This window comes from Triturus cristatus, chromosome 9 (genome assembly GCF_964204655.1).
Source record: "Triturus cristatus chromosome 9, aTriCri1.1, whole genome shotgun sequence".
In the NCBI taxonomy this organism is placed as follows: Eukaryota; Metazoa; Chordata; class Amphibia; order Caudata; family Salamandridae; genus Triturus; species Triturus cristatus.
In genome coordinates, this window is record NC_140592.1 from 569,191,451 (window position 1) to 569,213,040 (window position 21,590).

Sequence of the window (21,590 nt, forward strand, 5' to 3'; positions counted from 1 at the left end):
CCTAGGCCTAAGTGCCCATGCTGGGTTAACATGCTGCGCAAAATAAAAGTCAATATACCAGTTTAAAATAATTCCAGGCACTTAGGGCAGGGGTACCATAGATACGCCCATAAACTAGGCAGGGGGCTTTCTTATCCCAACAGCTTGGGTAAGCAAAATAATACCTGAATGAAAAACATGACATCCGGAAAACCTTTCTCTGAACAGGCAAGAACAGAGTTGAATTGTTTGACTACAATGCACAATAACATGTTGGGTGGGAGGAAGAAATATTGTGCATCACAAGAGCCTCGTACCAAACCATCAAGCATGGAGTCGTGGATTTGATTGAGGCTTGCATTCCAGTCATAGGTCTTGGGCATTTCAAATTATTGAGTCAACTCCACATTCCTCTCTTTACCAAGGCATTCTTCAGGAAAATGTCAGAGGCTGTGTGCCACAACTAAAGCTTAGGCAGCATTGATCATGAAACTGAACAATGATCCAAAACGGACAAGAAAATATACAATTAAAATGCAGATAAGAAAAGAATCACGATTTTTAAATGGCCTCATTGATATGGTGTGGCAGGACCCAATGAGAGTTGTGCATAAAGGAATGCCCTCAAACGTCACTGAGATTAAGCAGTTTTGTAAGGAGTGGGACAGAATTCTTTCAAGGAGATATCATAGACTGATAAACGCTTACAGAAAATGTTTACTCCAAGGTATTAATAGTAAAGAGGGTTCCTAATGTCACGGAATCAAATGGCACAGTTACATTTTCATACACTACATTATGCTTTGTTTAATAAATAATGAAAAATAGACAATTAGATTAGAACTTGTTGACAACTAGATAAAGGTCAGCTATATGTTAGTACTTAAAACTATAGAATTCTCAGAGGGTGCGCTTTATTTTCCACATCATGGTAGGCTAGGGACAGACCCAAAACCATTCAAAATGCAAACCCATCTGGCTAATCTTTGGGCTGTAACTCTCCTAAAATTGTCTAAGGCAGCAGGTTAACCCCAAGCTTGATCATAACAACTCTAGCGAAGACTTACTCAAAGTGTCACCTATATGTACTAACCTAGAATGGATTAAACTGTAACTAAAAAACACTCCTAATCTTCAGTTACCAGCACACAAAGACTTAGTGGATGCGGTCCCTTCCAAGATTCTTTTAGGTATAGCCATGTTAACGCCAAGAACTTGTCAAGACACGCCTGCTCGTTCCATTCAATTCTAGATTCTATCCCGTCCAAAGCACTGAATCAGCCATGGTTCACTACCTCCTTTGCATCATGAAACATATCTCTCCAACCATACAACTCATGTTGTCTGTAGCGTGTGGAGTTTAAACAGTAACCTCTACCTTCAGTGTCCCTCAATGCTCTATCCTAACCCTGATGCTTTTTTAAACTCCACCTGTGCCCACTGGCAAATGTAGTAAAACCTTCTTGGTTTTGCGTCCATATACATGGCCATGATGCACACCTCCCTTCTGGAATCCACGTGAGCTTCCATGAAACTAACACTGACCCACTCAATCAATCCTGGATGAAAGAAAACAAACTTGGATGGAGTGTGATGGATCAGAGATGGAACAGCCTACCCTGACTCCCAGCTCTCCCAAAGCTCTCAGTTTTCTTTGTTACTCCCTCTCCTTATGCTTCAACCACAACCTCCTCCACTCCACAAAAGCATGGGGGATACAGTACACCCACCCGTCCCTTGAACTACATATAAACTTCATCTCATTTTGGAGCATCACCTTCAAACATCTGGACAATGAAACCTTAATTAACCTGCTCAGACATCGGACCCAACCCCCATACACTTACACCCTCAAACAACTGCATTACTGTCATGATTTACTCCAGCCTTAACATTCAACCTGTCACAAGGAACTCCAAAACTTAGCAGGAAGATTCATGACCAACACTGGCACCAAAACCACATGAAACTTCACAACCCTTCACTATAGGACTTCTTAGCCTTAACCTACCTCTGCCAACCCTCCTACTACAGCCTTATTGTTCAACAGCTCTGAGGACTCACATGAAAAGCGTACCTTACAATCGCTCTAATGAAAATAAAGTGGTGCATTATAATTGACACCTTAGGAGTGAACATTACGGTCAATAACACCAAATGGCTTATAAATAATGATATTAGTGGTGCTGCTGCGAGATCTCACCTATTCTTCCTTTTATGCAGTCACTCACTCATTCATTCATACATCATGCTCATCCATCACAGAATAACCCAAAAATATTGTTGACTTTAGTAGTTATTTTTAGAAGTTTGCAGTGTGCAATGTCATCACCGGAATCTCTCTGAATTTGGTATTGACTAGTAGTATGGTAAGTACATTTATTGGGTGCCCACTGTACCTTTTCTGTTTCGATTTTGCTAGAGTATGGTATATGTGGCTTGTTTAGATCTAGTAATTGGGGAAGAAAGGTTATTAAAATGATAAGTGTGTGTATATTGTTCAATACAGAACATCAACTCTTTCACACTCAACACCTGTCGGCTTGTCAAACCAACATTCCGACCCCTGAGGCTAATGTATGTAGGATGCCCTGGTAAAAAGAGAAGGAGGACACTGCTAATCTTCACCTCAGATACGGAAACACTGGGATTCTGCCCTTGTTTATGTACCATATACTGTTTGATTCTCCGACAATGAGCCTTTAATCAAGAGGATACATTTGTAGATCTATGGTCATATCATACCCTAGGTAATCTGAACATGGATGGCTTAATGAGGGTGCAAACGTTGTGGCTAAAGAGATCAGTTTCTCTAACCCATAGTCTCCCGGTCTCAGGACATCAATGCCCTGGGCTCTTCTTACCTTTAACATAACATAACAGGTGTATTTGTAAAGCGCACGATTAGCCGTAGGTGTCCTGGCCCTGAATAACAGATGTTTATTGTTACCCAACTCAATGGTACTCATTTCATCGACCTCAGATGGATGAAAGGCTGAGTGGACTTGCCAGGATTTTAACCTGTGACCATGAGGTCGAACATAGGCCCCTGCAGTGGCTGCTTTAGTCCACTGAGCCACCAGACCTATTGATCGGTCAACAAGCTCACTCATTCATCACTCTGTCATCCAACTATGTACACTCACTCCCTTCCCTCCATTCATGCATTTATCCACCGAGTCACCATACCATACTACCACATATTTAAAGTTTCCAATCAACGACGAACACCCTTTCATATTTGTAAAAAAACATTCAAATCTATTGGCTTTGCAATACTTTTCATATCCTTCACTTCGGCACCACAAGTATGAGCCCTAATCTTCAAGATGACAGCTAAGTTCAGTACTGAGCCTGAATGTGGCAGTCACCATGAAACAGCAGTACCAGTCCAAGATGGCAGCCAATTTTAACACCAGTCTGGCATCAAAGGTATCTCAGGCAGAAAAGCACATGGGGCTGAAGGCAACGGTAATAATCAAATGCTGTTGCCACTGGCAGCCTGCTCCCACTTCAGTGCTTGACCAGAAGAATGGAGGAACCACTTAGGATCACAGCTCATGAAAGCTAGTAAGTCACATCAACAAACAAACTCTTTCAAAAATCCCTATTCTAAAGTAAGAAGCTGCATAATAGTGTAAGTCACAATTTACATGCTAATAACTGAATAACTGCCCTGTAGCTAATCAAAATGCGAATAACACTTCAATCAAGCACTACCTAATGAGGGCTTACCAAAAGTCACTCTTTGTGCATCTTCTGTTATTTATGACAAAAGCTTTGGAAGATAGCAAGCTGAAGACCTTGAAAAGAATCTGAAAACTACGGGTGGTAAGATGTATGTACAATCTGTAGTAAAATCACATGGGCCATTTAAATCTTTAGTTCTTTAAATTCTTCTTTTGGGATTCTCACTGAAGCCACAGGGAACAGTTCACAGCATATGAATAGACCATCGACCAAGAATCCTTTTTAACAACTTGCAGAGTCTGTAAAGCATACCTCGATGATACTGCACTCTCCATTCCTCGCTAAGTGAAGGAGGTAAAAGGTTCTAGCCCGTGGTCAATCATTTTAAAGAAGAAAGGTGCTATATACCATTTGCCATTCCCATGAGTTCTCCCGCTCAACCAGTAAAATATTATTGTTAGCCCTTTTTCCATGATGGTAAAAATCTAGTAATGCATAATGTTCTTAGTATTTTCCAGCCCTTGACAACCATACCTAAACCACTGTTCAAGGCCTTAGACACAATGCCTGCCACAAGCTTCACAAACCCACAGGTTCCATCCCAATATTTCAGTTTGGCATATCTGATTTGCTTGCATTCAATTCTAAGTCTTAAACCGTACATTTACCACTCTCATTCCCAAGCCTCAACTTTTTGACATTACATCTATTGGCCCTCTAATCTCATGTTTTCCGTCTCGTGTCATCTACACTAAACTCCAAGAAGTAAATTTCTTGCACTCAATTCTGAGCCAAAAATTCTCCAATCGTAATCTCCTGCACCACTCTATCGCCTGAGTGCCCTATCGTTTTTGTTCAACTATGTGAAGTCCTAGTACCTTGTACATAATTTCATCCAATCCCAAACACTCTATACCCAGCATTCATGTGCAAGGACCCAACACAGTTTTATGTGCATAGATTGCATTAATTCTGCACAACTTAATTTGCTCATGAGCAAAAGACAGACAGGTTCTTGTCTGACAATCCAATTTACCCCAGTGCAATCTGGATTTTTATTTTGTTAAACTCCTCCATCTTCCATGGCCATTTCTCTGATTCTTTCTACCTCAAATGCATCCCAGAGTACTCTTGTGCTACACTATCATTCTTACCGTATTGGCTGCGCTCTCCTTTCTCCTGTCAGGGATCTCAGATTTGTTGGGGTTGTTGGCACTGCTCACCATGGGGCTGGATGGTGGGATACCGCGGGCACTCCCCACTACACTGCAGCTGGTTTTGCGTGAAGGCATGCGCTCCTCTTTGAGCTCTCCATCCCCTGTGCTTGTTGGGCTTCGCTTTGGGTGCATGGGCAGTGGGGACGGGCCACCTAGCAGAGACAAAGGGTATAGGCAAATAATTTTCAAAACACAATACTATATACACTCCTAGTATGTGAACTATCTTCTTGAGTTCCACAACAGGTTTCTGTAGGTACAGGTTTTCAAAAAAGAGTCATCAACTTTTTGTATTTTACATAATGCATATTCACACAAAATACAATATAAATATTTAATTACTGAACAGAAACAACCCAAAGCAGAACGGTTTTTGTTGCACTGCTGTTTCAGACATAGTTAATACTCAGTTCATTTACATAAACTTTATTCAATCTAATTTGACAACATAGATAAAAGTGTACATGTTAAAAGAAAACAATATCATTCTTCTCAATACAGTATAATACGATAAAGTTACAAAAAGCTGTCAGTTAAAATAATAGGATGCAATATGCAAGTTAAAACCCCGGAACAGTAGGGGTATAGGGTTGGGCTGTGTGAAGTACGCAATTCAATGTCTTTACTTTGTACAATGGACAAAATAGGAGGTCAAATGCAAGACTGCTGGTTCCCAATTACAACAATAAATGCATAGGTAAAAAAAAAAAAGAATTAAAACAGATTAATTTAGGTAAAAAGAAACAGCCTATGTAAATTATAAAACCATTTAAGAATATTGCATATATTATACAGATCCTATATCTCTTTGAACCTGTTCCAAATACATTTCATAATATTTTCGAGAGAGAAAGTGAGTATGAGGCTAAGAATTAGCATACGTTTCCAATTCTAGCGAGTGTCTCCTTCGCCTTACAGGCCCAAAGGAATGAAGCTACGCAGAAGCATACAAAAGGGTCATGAAGCATCTTCATGTAGAACAGGGCGACATGTCACTGCTTAAAATAATGCCGCCTTAAAAGAGGTTTAATATATTTGGCTCCCAGTTCATTGTAGAAATGACAAAAGAAGAAGAGGTGGAGGTCAGACTGTGCAGATAGATTATCGCTTGGGCAAGTAGTCCGGTCACTAAAGGCATACTTTTTTTGAAGGGAAGCCCAACATTAGAGGAATTAGGTTTAGGCGGCACCTGTGGTGCAGGTTCCTTATCGCATCCAAATATGAATAGTCACCCTCTGTTAGCGAGGGAATCAAGTAATACATTTTTACTGTTGTTTTTAACTTCTGTGATTCCTTTTTTTCAAAGGCTAACTTTGCCAAGAATAATGCCTTTAGTCTCTTTTTTGGGAACCTAGAGCATGAGCTGGGATCTACATACAATTCTGGGACTCCTAGCGAGTACAAGGTTGATTTAACGTATTTCATCCAGGGGATTTTATGTGCCTTGTCCAGTGAAAGGCAGTTTTGTATGATGGTCTGATTTAGATCCACTGTGTCCCTATTCCATATTGAATGCCACAGCATGATCGGAGCCACTCTCGCTATGTCGGACACACAGGGCAAATCCAGCTCTAAGTGAGTGACAAAGTTTGAGAATGGGGGAGGGAGCGAGGCAATCCTCTTGAAAAACCCATTCTCTAACGTCTGTAGGGAATCCGTTGGTACTATGCCCCAGACCCCTGCCCCATATGTCGTTGCCGAGATAATTTTGGCATTGTAGATCTTTTTTATTGTTGTTAGGGGATTTTTTGCAGTGAAGCTGGAAACAGCCGCAATAGTGACCTCCATTGTTTGGGGCCTACTGCCCACCATGTGTGACCAGGTTTGTTTGGTGTCGAAAACAGCTACTAAATATGAAAAGGTCTCCGCCACAGCTAGTTTACGAGTCCGAATATGGAACAATGGAATATTTTTAGGCGGAGGTAGTCCTGACATTAAAATAAAGGTTTTTGACTTCTTTACTTTAAGATCCATGGATGGCATGAAACTCAGGTAGGTGTTAATTAGGCGTTGAAGTGCTACACCAGTCCTAGGATTGGTAATGGACCTGAGGGGAAGAAGGAACATCAGGCGTACACCTTTTCAGGGCAGCTTCCACCCCATTTGTGTAAAGTGGAAATAAGAATGGGGCGAGGACGGAGCCCTGCCTGGCTCCTCTCAAGATCTTAAAAGGTCTAGTACATTCCCCGTCCCTTCCGTAGCGGACAGAGGCTGTCGCCTGTGAGTACATTTGGCATATGAAGGTAATCAGCCTGATATCTATGCCCATCGCAGCCAGGATTGCCCATAATTTTGGATGAGCTACGCAGTCAAAAGCCATTTAGGCACTGGTCATTCGTGCCTCTGCCCTTCTGGAATCCATATCGAGATGGCATCAGGACATTGTTTTCTCTTGCCCAGTCTTCTAATCTGTTCAGTAAAACCCACCCCAGGAGTTTGACGGTGGAGTCCAGAAGAGAGATGGGACGATAGTTCTGGGGGCTGGATTTGTCCCCTTTTTAGGTAGAGCCTAGGGCAGCGCGCATGTGCTGCTCTAGGAAAACGACCTCTTGGAATCACTCTAAACTTTTCACATGCTCATGCGTGTTTTTTTTAAAAGCATATTTGGTATTGGGCTTTGCGTGCATCTTTCTAAAAAGACAGCACGCAATTGGGTAAAGGCGGGTGCATGTCCCTTCTTTCCCAGGAAATGTATCCGCCTACGGCTTGCGGTTACGAGCAGCGGCGCGCAGTGTGCCATCTGTTAAGTGTCAGATTTCACACGAGCGCGCGCACCACTCGCGGGACGCTGCAGCTGCATTCCTCCGGCTTGTTTATTATTATTACTGCCAAGTGACTGGCTGTCCTCCAGCTGCTTTTTGAGGTTTTTCACACAGCCTTGTTCATGCTCTGGTTGTCGTGTATTGTAAGCCACAGACGCGATAAAAATATATATTTTTAATTGACTTGTTTCCGTTTGTAATGCCTATTTGTAGCAAGGCGTGAATCAACTACAGTCCTTGAAAGTCTTGATCATGTACACGTTGGTAGGGAAAGTATAGAGCCATCCCTCCCTTTCTTTAGTGCTGCTAAAGAGCAAACCTTGTTTGAATTCCACAAGTAGTTGTGCCATCAGCTCTTGAAAGACTCTCTGAGATCAAGTTGTCGTACTTTAATATTCGGGACCGCGTAGGGGACAGGGCCCTACCCCTGTCTATGTTGGTATTAGCGAACCGCAAATGGTAAATGCGGCATGTACGAGTGCTTTATATGTCGTTCTAGCTATGAATGCACTGTGTACACGTTATTCTGCTCAACTACGCGGGTTCCATTTTGGAAGCAGTGGCCATCTTGTCATTGCCCTCACATAGGCTATGATGGAGTTAATACGGGCCTCACAGTACATGGGCTTTCCCTCTGACTTCTCTGTGACCTGGGCAGCTGGCTCTGCTGCCCCGGGTCAAACCGGTCTCACGAGCTCCCCTTCCTCCGTCCACCTGTGATTAGCATCAGGGTTTGACCCGTCATAAAGTCCTTTCATTCTACACAATCCCCCGGCTAATCTCTTCCACACCTGCTTGTTCTTGCTTTATGACTTGTTTCCCAAAACAGGAGATGCTCATGTTTATTGGGGGGTCTATTTACTTCAAACATGGGATCTGAACCTTACTGTGTAAATCATTGTGGGCTGGCCGAACTGGAATGTGGGATGGTCATCATGACTCTGCTTTTTCGTTTGTAATGTATGCCTTTATATGACCATATCGTAAACCAAGGAATGTGTGCCTGGAGCATGATATTTTGTACTTAAGGAGAAGTCCGTTGCTATGATTTTCAGCAGTCTCCTGAGAACATACACGCTGTTGTACTTCTAGGATACCTGTCATTGGTCTGCAGCCAATAAACGATTCTTTGACTTCACCCAGAAGACTCTGTGTTTCTGTAGGTCCGGAACAGGGTGAAACCCAGAAGTCATAGGGTGTGTGCCCCTGCACCGCTGGGTCTAAAATACCCAGTACTTCAGTTTGGCGCCCAACGTGGGGCCGATTTCAGCGGTACCAGTCCAAGCCAGAGGTTCGTGAGGAGCTTCGTGTGGAAATTCCGGAGGAAGGCCGCCACTTCATCGACCCCTGCATGTCGACGTGGTCCGAAAGTCTTTTCTGCGAGGTTCTCCGCGTCCCGACGGCTACGAAGGACTGCTGCCCTGATTAATCGACCTGTTTTGGACCCTTGACGAGTTTGAGAGAGCGAAACAATCGAGAGAGTCTTCTGGTGACGCCATCGATCAGCAATATTCAGTTAAGTATAAGTGGAGCGTCTCCCATTTGTTTTGGTATCCCTCGGGATCGTTTGGTTTGATTTGGTAATTGGTGATTTGGTGTTTGCAAACCCCAAAGCCAGAGGATTCGTGTATTCACGAGAATATCGTATTCGATAATCCTTTGACGTTTGGATCTAGACTAGTGAGCGAAGATGCCTGGTTCTGGACTATTTGGTAGATTATTTTGTTTGGGTTGTGGAAAAGATTTCCAGCTAGAGGAATCATGTCCGGTTCCTCCGGTTGGAACTCCAACTTATGAGCTCTATGTGAAACATGGCGTAGGCCCCATTGCATATAACGAAGTGTGGATCCACTACACCAGGAAAGATGGTGTTTTAAAATGGCCCCAAAATGGTAGTTTTGATACCGATATTTTAGATAATCTGGAAATTAAATTATTTAAGAAGAAAGCCCGGCCGGCGATGTTTGACTCTTTCCGCTTATGGCGAAAGGAAGCCAAACAGAAGGAAATTAAGTTAGCGAAAAAGAATAAGGGAGAGAGAGGTATGTCAGTAATGCAAGCAGCTGTACAATTTAAAGACAATGAAGAGGAGCAAATGAATGAGCAATTGCACAGGCAGCGTAAGTTAGGGATTGACAAATGTTATCCAGCTTTGCCACATTCTAAGCAGGATGAGTCAGAAGAAAAGGAGAAAGATCCCTTGATGTCACATTTGTTGAGTTCGCCACCCCCGTATGCTCAAACTGCCACGGCGCCTCCCCAGCTTGTAAATATGCCACCTCCAGTGCATATACTGCAAGCCTTGCCGCAACCGCCAGTTGCTTTGCAGCCAGTTCCTATTCCTGTAGCGCAGCCCTCTCAAGCGCCGCCAGTTGTGCTTCCAACTGCCCCCGCACTTCCTGCGACTTTGCCTAATCCAGTAACTGCCTCCCCTAACACTCTTCCTTCCATCACTCCAGTACCTGTCTCTACATCCTCTTTTCTTCCCTCTGTTTTTCCCCCTGTTCTCGTCTCAGCTTCTCCTTCGGCGCGACAGCGCTTAGCTAATGTGGTTACTACATTAATGTCGCCCCTCTTTGAGTCATCTGGTGCGACTCCTGGTTTGCAGCGTAAGCAGCTGCGCAGCCAATTGCCTAACCCCGATGAGAAAAAGGTGATAGATCACATGGCGCGTAGATGGATCGTTTTTCCTTCACTTTATGATGTGGAATCAGTTGTCAATACTTTCCATCAATGGGATGCCCCTAAACAGAGATATGTGTTTGAGAAAATGTGCGAAATTCTCTGTGAAGAATTGGAGGATAGTGGTAAAAATCCGAGTCCGCAGGAATTGTGTAGAGTGAGGTTCGATTTTGGAACTGGTATAATTGTGGACCGCGAAGTAGATAAAGCAGTTGCGGTTATATTGTCACTTAGGAATGACGATTGCCAACAGTCATTGTTTGAACAAGAAGTCCTTGTGGGGAAAAAGGCAAAAGCGCGACAATACCCCATGAGAGAAGTTCCCCCGGTATGGAAGGAAGCGGTTGCAGCTGTCGGTGGTAACCCCGCTGTGGCAGCGCATTTCCAGCGTGTTTGGGTGCATGTTCCATGGAAGCGCTCTGAGGTGTTAGCACTTAAGCAGTCCTTGCCTGATCCCCGTAAAAACCCAGCAGGTTATTATAAAGAGTTGTCACAGACGGCAGGGTCATGCATTATGAATCTGGCCGATATAGACATGTTGTTTGGCAATGTTGTTCCACAGCCTCTATGGGGATCAATTCGTAATGTAGATCACAATGCAGAACTAGGGGATACATGGGCCAACATTGTTGCTGCTGATGCTAGACAAACGGGTGGTGCGAAACCAGAACCTTTAGTAGCTGAACTCCCTGGTAGAATCATCACGTATATGAAGACACTAATGCCTGCAATGCGCGTAAATTGGGACAAGTTATCTGCATGCAAGCAGAAGAAAGATGAGACAGTGTCAGACTTCTTTACTAGGTTTGAAGAAACGTTTATTGACCACAGTGGGCAAGATATGAGTACTGAGGGTGGCCAACGGCTGTTTGTGGATAAGTTTGTGCAGAATCTACTTCCTGACCTGTGTAAAAAGTTAAAAGATTCAGAAAGTTCTTGGGCTGTTTCTTCTTCAGCGCAAATACTGGCTACTGCACAGTATTATGAAAATAGAGATAAAGACGAGAAAGATAGAACGGAGAAGAAAACGAAGGAACTGAAGACAAAGGTCCTTTTACAGCAGGCCTATCCGCCACGTGGAGGTCAGAATAATTATAGGCAACCCCAAGGTGTCTATCACCAACCCCAACAGTTTCAGAACAATCAGCAAATGAACGGGTATTACCAACCACGTGTCCCTGTAGGTCCCAACCAATGTTCATACTGCAAAGAGGAAGGTCATTTTAAATATAGTTGCCCTAAATTAATGCAGCGGAACGGTAATATGTATGGCACAAGAGGTAGAGGTGGTCAGCAAGCTCCTAGAGGTAGAGGGTGTGGAAGTGTTCCCCAGAACGCGCGTCCTCTGCCGCCTCAAAGTACCATCAATAGCTTTGATCAGCAAGCTAACGCGATTAGCAATACGGCCCAGTATTATAATAATGATTATTATGTAGAGGACGGTGATGCAGAGAATAATGATTACTAGGACAGCCATAGACAGAGAGAGGGAGTTGTTTCAGTGCCAGTGGATCAGAGTGGACCGTATGTTGAGGTGACTACAGCCAATGTAACGGAGCCTTTTCTGCTAGACACTGGTGCTGCAAAGAGTTCGATCATGCATTCAAAACTCCCTGGCGCACCTTTGTCTGGCGATATAAATGTTTCAGTAGGTTTTTCTGGCGCCCCAGTTAGGAACCCGATTTCTAGTCCCATGTCACTTTCTGTTGGACCTCGTGAGCTGAAAGCACCCCTGATCCTGACAACAGGTTGTGGTGAGAATTTACTGGGATTAGATTTGTTGAAAAGATTGCATGCCACGTTGTATTGTTCTCCTTCGGGAGTACAACTTACATTAGGCAAGAAAGTAATTTCCCCAATGTACTTGTCTAAAACCACGATGCCACCTGAATTGTCATCCCTTCCGGATGCCCTTTGGGCTATTGGTCCCAATGATGTGGGCCTCTTGGAGATACCGCCATATGTGGTGACTTTAAAGGCTAATGTCAGACTGCCACGTATTCCCCAGTACAAGATCTCTAATGAAGGGCAGAAAGCATTGTTAGACATTGTTAGCGACTTGATTCATAAGGGTGTGATAGAAGAGACAAGAGGCAACGTTTGCAATAGTCCGATCTTACCTGTCTTAAAACGAACGGACCCTTCACAGCCACCTGTTTACAGGTTTGTGATTGATCTTAGAGAGGTTAATAAGATTGTTGTGCCACAGTTTCCGGTTGTCCCCGATATAACTGCCTTGTTGACGATGATTCCAGCCTCTGCGGCATGGTTTTCAGTGATCGATTTAAAGAATGCTTTCTTTAGTATCCCAATTGCAGAAGAGAGTAGAGATATTTTTGGGTTTAGTTTGGGAGGCCGAAGCTTCCGCTTCAAACGCGCTCCCCAGGGCTACTGTGAGAGTCCATCCATATATAGTCAGGCTTTGAAAGCGCAGCTTGATGCACTTGTTTTACCTAGTGGCGCTATCCTGATTCAGTACGTGGACGATTTACTGATCGCCGCGGATACTGAGAAGATCTGTAAAGAAGCCACATTGTCACTGTTGCCCCATTTATCCGCATTCCATCACAAAGTGTCTCTCTCTAAGCTGCAATATTGTCGACAAGAAGTGACCTACTTAGGTCATCTCTTATCGAAGGAGGGAAGGAAACTGACCCCAGAAAGAATTCAAGCCATTGCACAGTTGAGTGTGCCAAGAACACAGAGAGAAGTGCGTGCTTTCTTGGGCATCACTTCATACTGTAGGCATTGGATCCCTAGTTTTTCTTTATTGGCAAAACCTTTGTTAGCCTTAACATGCAAAGACACGCCGAATCCTATCCCATGGTCTGAAGAGTGCCAGAAAAGTTTTGTGGAATTGCGTAATGCGTTATGTTCAGCTCCTGTGTTGGGCACTCCTGACTACAGTAAGCCTTTTACATTGTATGTTCACGAGAAAGATGGATGTGCGTTGTCAGTGTTAACACAGCCTTTTGGCGACAGACCGCGCCCATGCGCGTATTTTTCATCCACCTTGGACCCTGTAGCGAGGGCATTGCCAAGCTGTCTGAGAGCGACAGCTGCTGCGGCGATGTCTATCCGACAATCGGCTGGTTTGGTAATGGACAACACATTGATTGTCATGGTTCCACACGCTGTAGATACATTATTAAATAGAACTAAGACACAACACTTGACTAGTGCACGATTATCGGGCTACGAACTTACACTGTTAGCTAATCACATACACATAAAAAGATGTAATACGCTGAATCCAGCTACATTGTTGCCAATTCCAGCAGACTCAGATGAGATTGAGCAACATGATTGTCTGTTCAGAACAGAAGAAGAGACGAAAGGGAGAGTAGATCTCAAAGATACTCCCCTGACTGAGTGTGATGGCACTTTATGGGTAGATGGGTCCTGTTTCAAGCTCCCTAATGGTGACACGACTGCTGCATATGCTATCACGACTCTACACACGGTTGTGGAAACTGCACGAGTGCCACATAATTCGGCCCAAGCAGCAGAATTAATCGCCCTCACGAGAGCATGTGTGTTGTCTGAAGGAATGAGAGTGAACATATACACAGATAGCCAGTACGCCTTTGGCGTGGCTCATAATTTTGGGCGTTTGTGGAAGGAGCGTGGGTTCCTGACGTCGCATGGAGCTAAAATTCAGAATGGCAAGTTGGTGAATGATCTCCTTGAGTCACTGACCCTACCGTTGCAAGTTGCGATCATGAAATGCAGTGCGCACAGGAAAGTCACAGATGATGTTGGACGTGGGAATGCGTTTGCTGATGAGACCGCGAGAGAAACGGCACAGAATGTGAAGACTAGAATGTATGTTGCAGGTCCCGCAAGATGGGTTAATGATGTTGGAATGTGTGAGAACACAATAGAGAGTGTGAAGTCGCTTCAAGCTGAAGCCACAGAGGAAGAGTTAAGCAAGTGGAGAGAAAGTATGGGTAAGTTGGATGAGAATGGTTGTTGGATTGATCTGACAGAACATAGGCGATGGTTGTTGCCTGATGCATATGTGCTTCCAGTAGTTACTATGGCACATGGAATGGCACATATCAGTACGAAAGGTATATGCAAGTTGTTGGCTCCAGTATGGCAGAATGCTGGGATTCCCAAGTGTGCAGAGAATGTGGTCAAGAATTGCATAGTATGCTTGAAGTACAACCCTGGTAGGGGAACCCCAACTCCGGCTGGTCACTTTGCACCCCCATCATGTCCATTTGAAGTTTTGCAGCTGGACTTTATTCACATGGAAAGATGCAACCACCTGAAATATGTACTGGTGGTTGTTTGTGCTTTCTCAAAATGGATTGAGGCTTATCCTCTGAAAGATAACACTGCCCTATCCACAGCCAAAGCCCTTGTGAAGGAGTTTTTTCCTAGGTTTGGGATGCCAAGAATGGTGTGGTGTGATAATGGAAGTGAGTTTGTGGGTAAAGTGATGAAGAATGTATGTGAAGGGCTAGGGATAAAGCAGAAGTTCCACGCTGCAAACCACCCCCAATCAGCTGGATTAGTAGAACGCTACAATGGAGCCTTAAAACTCAAGTTGGCCAAAATCCAGGCGAGCACCGGTCTTAAATGGCCTGACGCTCTGCCTTTAGCACTCTTGTCTACTAGAATGACCATACACTCACGAGTGGGACTTAGTCCTTACGAGGTCGTTTTTGGCCGTCCCGCCAACGTATGGGGTGTACCGAGACCTACGAAGTTCAGTGAGATTGAGCATCCAGTACTGCTCGATTACCTGTATGATTTGACTGTTAAACTGCGTGTTTTGCACCAACAGGTACATGATACTCTTCCCCAAGCCTCTGAACCTCCTGGACACCCTATCAACCCTGGCTCGTGGGTCCTGGTCCGGAACTTCCAGCGCAAGAGCAACGACGAGCCTCGCTGGATCGGCCCTCATCTTGTTCTTCTTTCGACAAGATCAGCAGTGCGAGTGAAAGGGAAGAAGCACTGGATTCATGGTACCCACTGCAAAGTAGTCCCCTTGCCTCTGCCATATGACCAGTGGGTCAAGGAGGGTATCGCCGACTCAGAGACAAACATTGTACCTCGCTTTGTACCATTCAGTGACGCACGCTTAAGAGACACAGTTTCAGACCAAGTGAGTGACAATATTCTGCAGGAAGCTGTGCCACCATCGAGTCGACTGGACACCACTGAGCCTGAACTTTTGTTTCAAGACCAAACAGCACCTGGCCGTCTCCGCTATAATTTGAGACCTAGGCCCATGGACAAATAAAGATTTCCTCATTATTTCCCTTTTGACATTTTTGCTCTCCCATCTGAAGGACTTTCTTGATTTTTGTTTTTCGAACCACCATCCGGGTTCTGCCGCAGGGTCGCGGTGCCAAGACTTTGGGGTACAGGCCGAAGACGCTAGGTCGACGGTTCTGGTTAGTCTAGGGCGTTTCCCTGGACTGACAGGCGTACTCCTTAGCAGAAGAAACTCATCCGCCGCGAGCGGCCCGAGTAGAGGATGGAGTTTTTTAAGATGGAGAGACCGATTGAGGAAATGAACTCTAACGCAAGAATGTGTAGAATTGTGAAAAGTAAATGTTTTGTCTTTTTGTGCCTTTTTACACTGTGTAGTATCATAATGTTTATTGTAGGATTTGTGTTTTTCTCCGCTCAAAAACCCATTGCACCCACTCAACAGCCTATATCTCCTTCTACTGCCTCCTCTCACTCTTTTCACCCTTTGCCTGAGCACGAACAGACCAGACAATCAGAGTTCGTAAATAACTCGTTTATCCAACTCTTGCACCAGCACCAACTGGTAATGAATACGACCAATTGCTGGGTCTGTGGGTTAATGCCCCATACCATTAACAAGGGTATTCCCTACCTGGTGCTACCGGACAGTTACAATGGATCGTCATGGGCATTCCAAACCATGTTTCTCTATGCTCTAGATACATACTCCCCTCGCCAACCGCGTTCCATCAGACCCATCACCAATAATAAGGCTTTGATGAAAGGAGTTGCCGATATGAGTAGAGATATTGATGCATACTCATCCATTCCCAAAGAAGAGCTGAGACCTTATGTAGGATGGAACGCGACGGGGTATAGTATTAGTCTGGGTGAAAGACAGCGAAAAATCTCATCTCCAATCTGGGTCGTACCCCACATGGGTCGGTTCTGCTTACAGGGTAATGGTCAGAATCCTAGGGCTCAACTGGGAAGAAGTGACTGTACTGAAACGTACACTTTCCCGTCACAGTTTTCCCCTGCGTTTTTGGCTGCTAAGGGCACATATTTCATCTGCAATGACCGAGCATATACATGGCTGCCCCCTGATTTCTCGGGCACATGTTATATTGCGAACTTGCTACCGCCGACATTTACTGCTGCCTCTGACTATCACAAGACCAGAGTTGTGAGAGGTGTGATTAGTAAGGAGGACACTGCCGGTCAGGAAGCAGGAGACTTCTTCTTGGGTTTTCTGCCGTTTTGGGGACCTATGGTCAATAGTAGGAACCTGAGACAGCTGACTCGTGTGGTTGAATCCACTGTCAATGTAACGGCTGGTGCCCTTAGTAATCTGACAGCTGAGCTCCAAGCGGATCGCCTTATGACTCTGCAGAACCGCATGGTTCTAGACGTTATTCTTGCAGACCGCGGTGGGGTATGCAAGGTCATCCAATCCAGTTGCTGCATTTTCATACCAGATAATGCTCCAACAGTGTATCAAGCCATCTCCAAACTCCATAAAATATCTGAAGCCATACACGTGGATAAGGGAGATTGGTCACTGATGGGGTGGTTCTGGGAATTGATATCTGCCTGGGGTTGGAAAGTTCTGATGGTCATTGGAATGATCTTAGCCATTCTTTTCCTGTTCTGTCTGTGCATACAGTGTGCTCCTGCGATATGTGGTCTCTGTGCTACCTTATGTGTAAGGAAACCTGTATCGAGGGACGAGCTAAGTAACAGGATGATGCTACAGCAACATCTCCATGACTTCGTGAACATTGACCTAGACTCGGATTAAGATGAGTATAGTGATTGCCTATGTAAGGGCAAAAGGAGGGTCTGTCGTACTTTAATATTCGGGACCGCGTAGGGGACAGGGCCCTACCCCTGTCTATGTTGGTATTAGCGAACCGCAAATGGTAAATGCGGCATGTACGAGTGCTTTATATGTCGTTCTAGCTATGAATGCACTGTGTACACGTTATTCTGCTCAACTACGCGGGTTCCATTTTGGAAGCAGTGGCCATCTTGTCATTGCCCTCACATAGGCTATGATGGAGTTAATACGGGCCTCACAGTACATGGGCTTTCCCTCTGACTTCTCTGTGACCTGGGCAGCTGGCTCTGCTGCCCCGGGTCAAACCGGTCTCACGAGCTCCCCTTCCTCCGTCCACCTGTGATTAGCATCAGGGTTTGACCCGTCATAAAGTCCTTTCATTCTACACAATCCCCCGGCTAATCTCTTCCACACCTGCTTGTTCTTGCTTTATGACTTGTTTCCCAAAACAGGAGATGCTCATGTTTATTGGGGGGTCTATTTACTTCAAACATGGGATCTGAACCTTACTGTGTAAATCATTGTGGGCTGGCCGAACTGGAATGTGGGATGGTCATCATGACTCTGCTTTTTCGTTTGTAATGTATGCCTTTATATGACCATATCGTAAACCAAGGAATGTGTGCCTGGAGCATGATATTTTGTACTTAAGGAGAAGTCCGTTGCTATGATTTTCAGCAGTCTCCTGAGAACATACACGCTGTTGTACTTCTAGGATACCTGTCATTGGTCTGCAGCCAATAAACGATTCTTTGACTTCACCCAGAAGACTCTGTGTTTCTGTAGGTCCGGAACAGGGTGAAACCCAGAAGTCATAGGGTGTGTGCCCCTGCACCGCTGGGTCTAAAATACCCAGTACTTCAAAGTATACAGACTCCTTGATGGTGTGGATTTGTGTTACCATACACAGGAGCATCACGCGGGCAGACTCCTGCTGGTGACGTCCCATCATACCTGCTTGACTTAGCAGTGCGAAAATGCCACTGCCACACAGTCGCATAATTCCAGTGGCCCTTATTTAGGCTCTCACCTATAGCGGAAAGCAGGTGGCACTCATTGTGCCCCAGTCTGCTTCTGTCAGTGCGTGCTGCCTGCCAACCACAGTACATTCTTTTAATCCGTGCTGTCCGCGCGCTCATGCAGGATTATGATGCGCCACTGCATTTTTGTGGTGCCTTCAATGCTTTTCTCTTGTCTCTTCCTGTCATGTGGAATGGTCCCAGAAGAAGGCAGAAAACATGTTGCACGCACAACGGGACAGATATCAGCAGCGAGCAATTAATTTGTCTGCATCCTGCCAAATGCAGAGGCGGCATCTGCGGAATGTGTGATCAGTCAGGGAGACTGCGTACACTAAACACTAAGCTGCTCAAGGGGACAGTGCATTCTGGATTGTGAATTCTCACCTGGAAATAATTGAACGTTGTTTTTATTCCATTTCTCCCGCTGAAAAACTGGAACTGAGACGAGACCACTGTTGTCAACAGCCCGAACTCAGGGAGGGGAGGAGCATTCATAGCCATCTGTAAATGATAATAATGGCCGTCCAGCTAGTAATTAAAGAAAACAAGGAGGGGAGGGTCGAACCACTACTGTGATTGGTGAAGGTCTTTGAGAGATACGTGTTTTGGGTTGGCAATCTCAAGCTTAACGTCTGCGTACAGGTTAGTTCCAGGAGGGTAATATCCATGCCAGGTTTTCATGATAACCACGGAGTTCATAAGTGTTATTCATTGAGACCCTATATGTGGGGTGCCCAGAATTTAAAGCCAAAACCCGGGACATTTCACAACAAGCCATTTTAAATCACTGGAAGCAATGTCTGTCTGCACAACACAGCTGTACAGAAAGAAAGTGTTTTTCTGCCATGAAATCTCAGACATATGTAGCTAAATCAATTGCCTGGCAAGGCTGGAAAGTGCTCACAGCACGGTCACGTGCAGCTGGAACTGGACAACTTTTTTTTGTTGACTTTCGCTTTTTCCCTCCCCCGCCTTGTTCTAAAAGAGGCCCCTGCGACCTGGACGGTGGAAACATAGGACTCTGTATGTACATCCACAGATCACACTGTCTCAATAACCACAGCCCGAAATGTACGTACACCCTGCGTGAAAATCTGACCTTGACTTAAACTCTCCTTTATTTTTTCAATGACCCTCTCCTTCACCTTCTGCATGCTCCCTGAGTACACGGTACACCGCATGCCTTAATCTCTCGCTCTGAAAATAAATCCCTACATCCTAACAATATGTTTAGTCACTCGATCCACGATTTACTTCCCACATACCCCCAACTAATTATCATACCGAAATCATTAATGTTACAACCAAGTAACTGGAGTAAGATCAAGGAGTGGCTTCCTTGACAGCACAAGAATAACCATTCACTACTGCACTACCCAGTAATTTCAGGTTCTGGATTAGCATGCTAAAGCGCCTCAACGCCTCGTCAGGGGGCGTCAGTGCTACATAAATGCAAATTCATTGTAAATATCCTTTAAGGCATTGCCGGTCTTGTTTACTGTCTCTATAATGTGCTGCGCGGCTAAACACTTACACGGTCCCAAGGCGAGACCTATTGGCTATGCCAATGCTTGTTTGTAAATTGGGACTATAATACTTGTTCTCCATTATGGGGGCGGGCCTCTCAGAGATTTCATTGCATATGATAGTTAACAAGGGGGCCCACAGATCTTGATCTTCTAGAAAAAAGTTGTTCGGGCCCCATCCGGTCCTGGTGCTTTGGCGTGACTACATTTAGCGAGAGCACGTTTTATTTCCTCCAGGATAAAATGTATAGGCTTAAGGGGGATCTCTGCGCGATTGAGCGGTTCAACTCCTGGTGGAGTCTCGCTCAGAAAATCGTTTTGAAATGCGCCACCCATGTGTCTTCGTCCACATGATTATCTAGTCTGGAATGGCATGGTGAGCAAAAAAACGATGGATTTAGGCCCAGATCTCTGTACTGGGGTGAATGTATGACATTGTTCTGCATTCTGTCCATCAACTGTTGTTTTTGTATTTGTCACCCCGAGTGGGACGGGTATGCTCAGACATGAGTCCTGTGCTCTCCATGCCACTGGAATCAAGCTATCCTGGCTGAAGAGGGGTGAAACCCCGAAACCGATCCTAGGATGCTTGATTCCGGTCTAGGGAAGATATGGCTTGGCAGTTTGGGCTGGACTGTTCCCATGAGGCACAGGGTCAAGACTGATTTGCATATGGCCATGTCTGAACTGGGGTGGCGTGGTGAGCAAAATAACGATGGATTAAACCCAGATCTGTAACTGTGGGTGAATGTTTTGCCAATGTGCAACATTCCGTCCATCATCTTGTGTGTTTTGCTGTTCTCCCTATGTGGGAAGGGTATGGCCAGACGTGGGTCCCGTGCTCACTACGCCACTGGAGTCAAGCTATCCTGGCTGAAGAGGGGTGAAACCCCGAAACCGGTTCAAGGATGCTTGATTCCGGTCCAGGGAAGACATGGCTTGGCAGTTCGGGCTGGACTGTTCCCATGAGGCACAGGGTCAAGAATGATTTGCATATGGCCATGTCTGAACTGGGGTGGCGTGGTGAGCAAAATAACGATGGATTAAACCCAGATCAGTGACTGAGGGTGAATGTTTTGCCAATGTGCAACATTCCGTCCATCATCTTGTGTGTTTTGCAATACACTAAACATACACACTGATAAATGGCTATGAGGGGCAGATGGTGCAAATACATGGATAAAGTGGTTTATAAAAGTCACGGATGACACCAAAAATAGGAATAGATGTGGGGATTGTGGGAAAAGGCTTGGGTATGTCAATGTTTGAGGGAGTGAGGCTCAAACTTCCGACTGGAACCTTGAACAGGGACTGGCTACAGTATTGTCATAAAGTGCAGGCCCTAGAAGATACAGGTAGGACCCTGAACGGACAAAGGGAAAGCCCTTTAACTGTGATTATTCTATTTTCACCATGTCTATAAAATGCTGCTCTTTAACTGCAAGACGTAATGGACCAGTTTAACTTATTTAAGATTTTTTTCTACTAATAATACAAGCAGTTATTAAATAAATATCCTATAGTACCAGCCTGCAACAATATACTCTCTATGAACCTGGATGATTGTTCTGCAGTGAAGAGGTCTTCCAGACTGTGCCAGGCAAAACATGATGTGACTCCTGTTCGTAGTGAAGTTCCCAGTTGTTTTTTAAGAGCATGGG

The 21,590-nt window shown here is 44.9% G+C and overlaps 1 protein-coding gene across 2 annotated transcripts in view; it reads right to left on the reverse strand.

Annotated features, from left to right (window-relative positions):
- Window positions 1-21,590, reverse strand: part of MARK4 (microtubule affinity regulating kinase 4) — a 672,098-nt gene that overhangs the window by 244,019 nt on the left and 406,489 nt on the right. For both annotated transcript variants that reach the window (XM_085625587.1, XM_085625588.1), the window contains exon 13: window positions 4,824-5,038. In XM_085625587.1, the coding sequence (XP_085481713.1) occupies window positions 4,824-5,038 (215 nt within the window). The remainder of the gene's footprint in view (window positions 1-4,823; window positions 5,039-21,590) is intronic.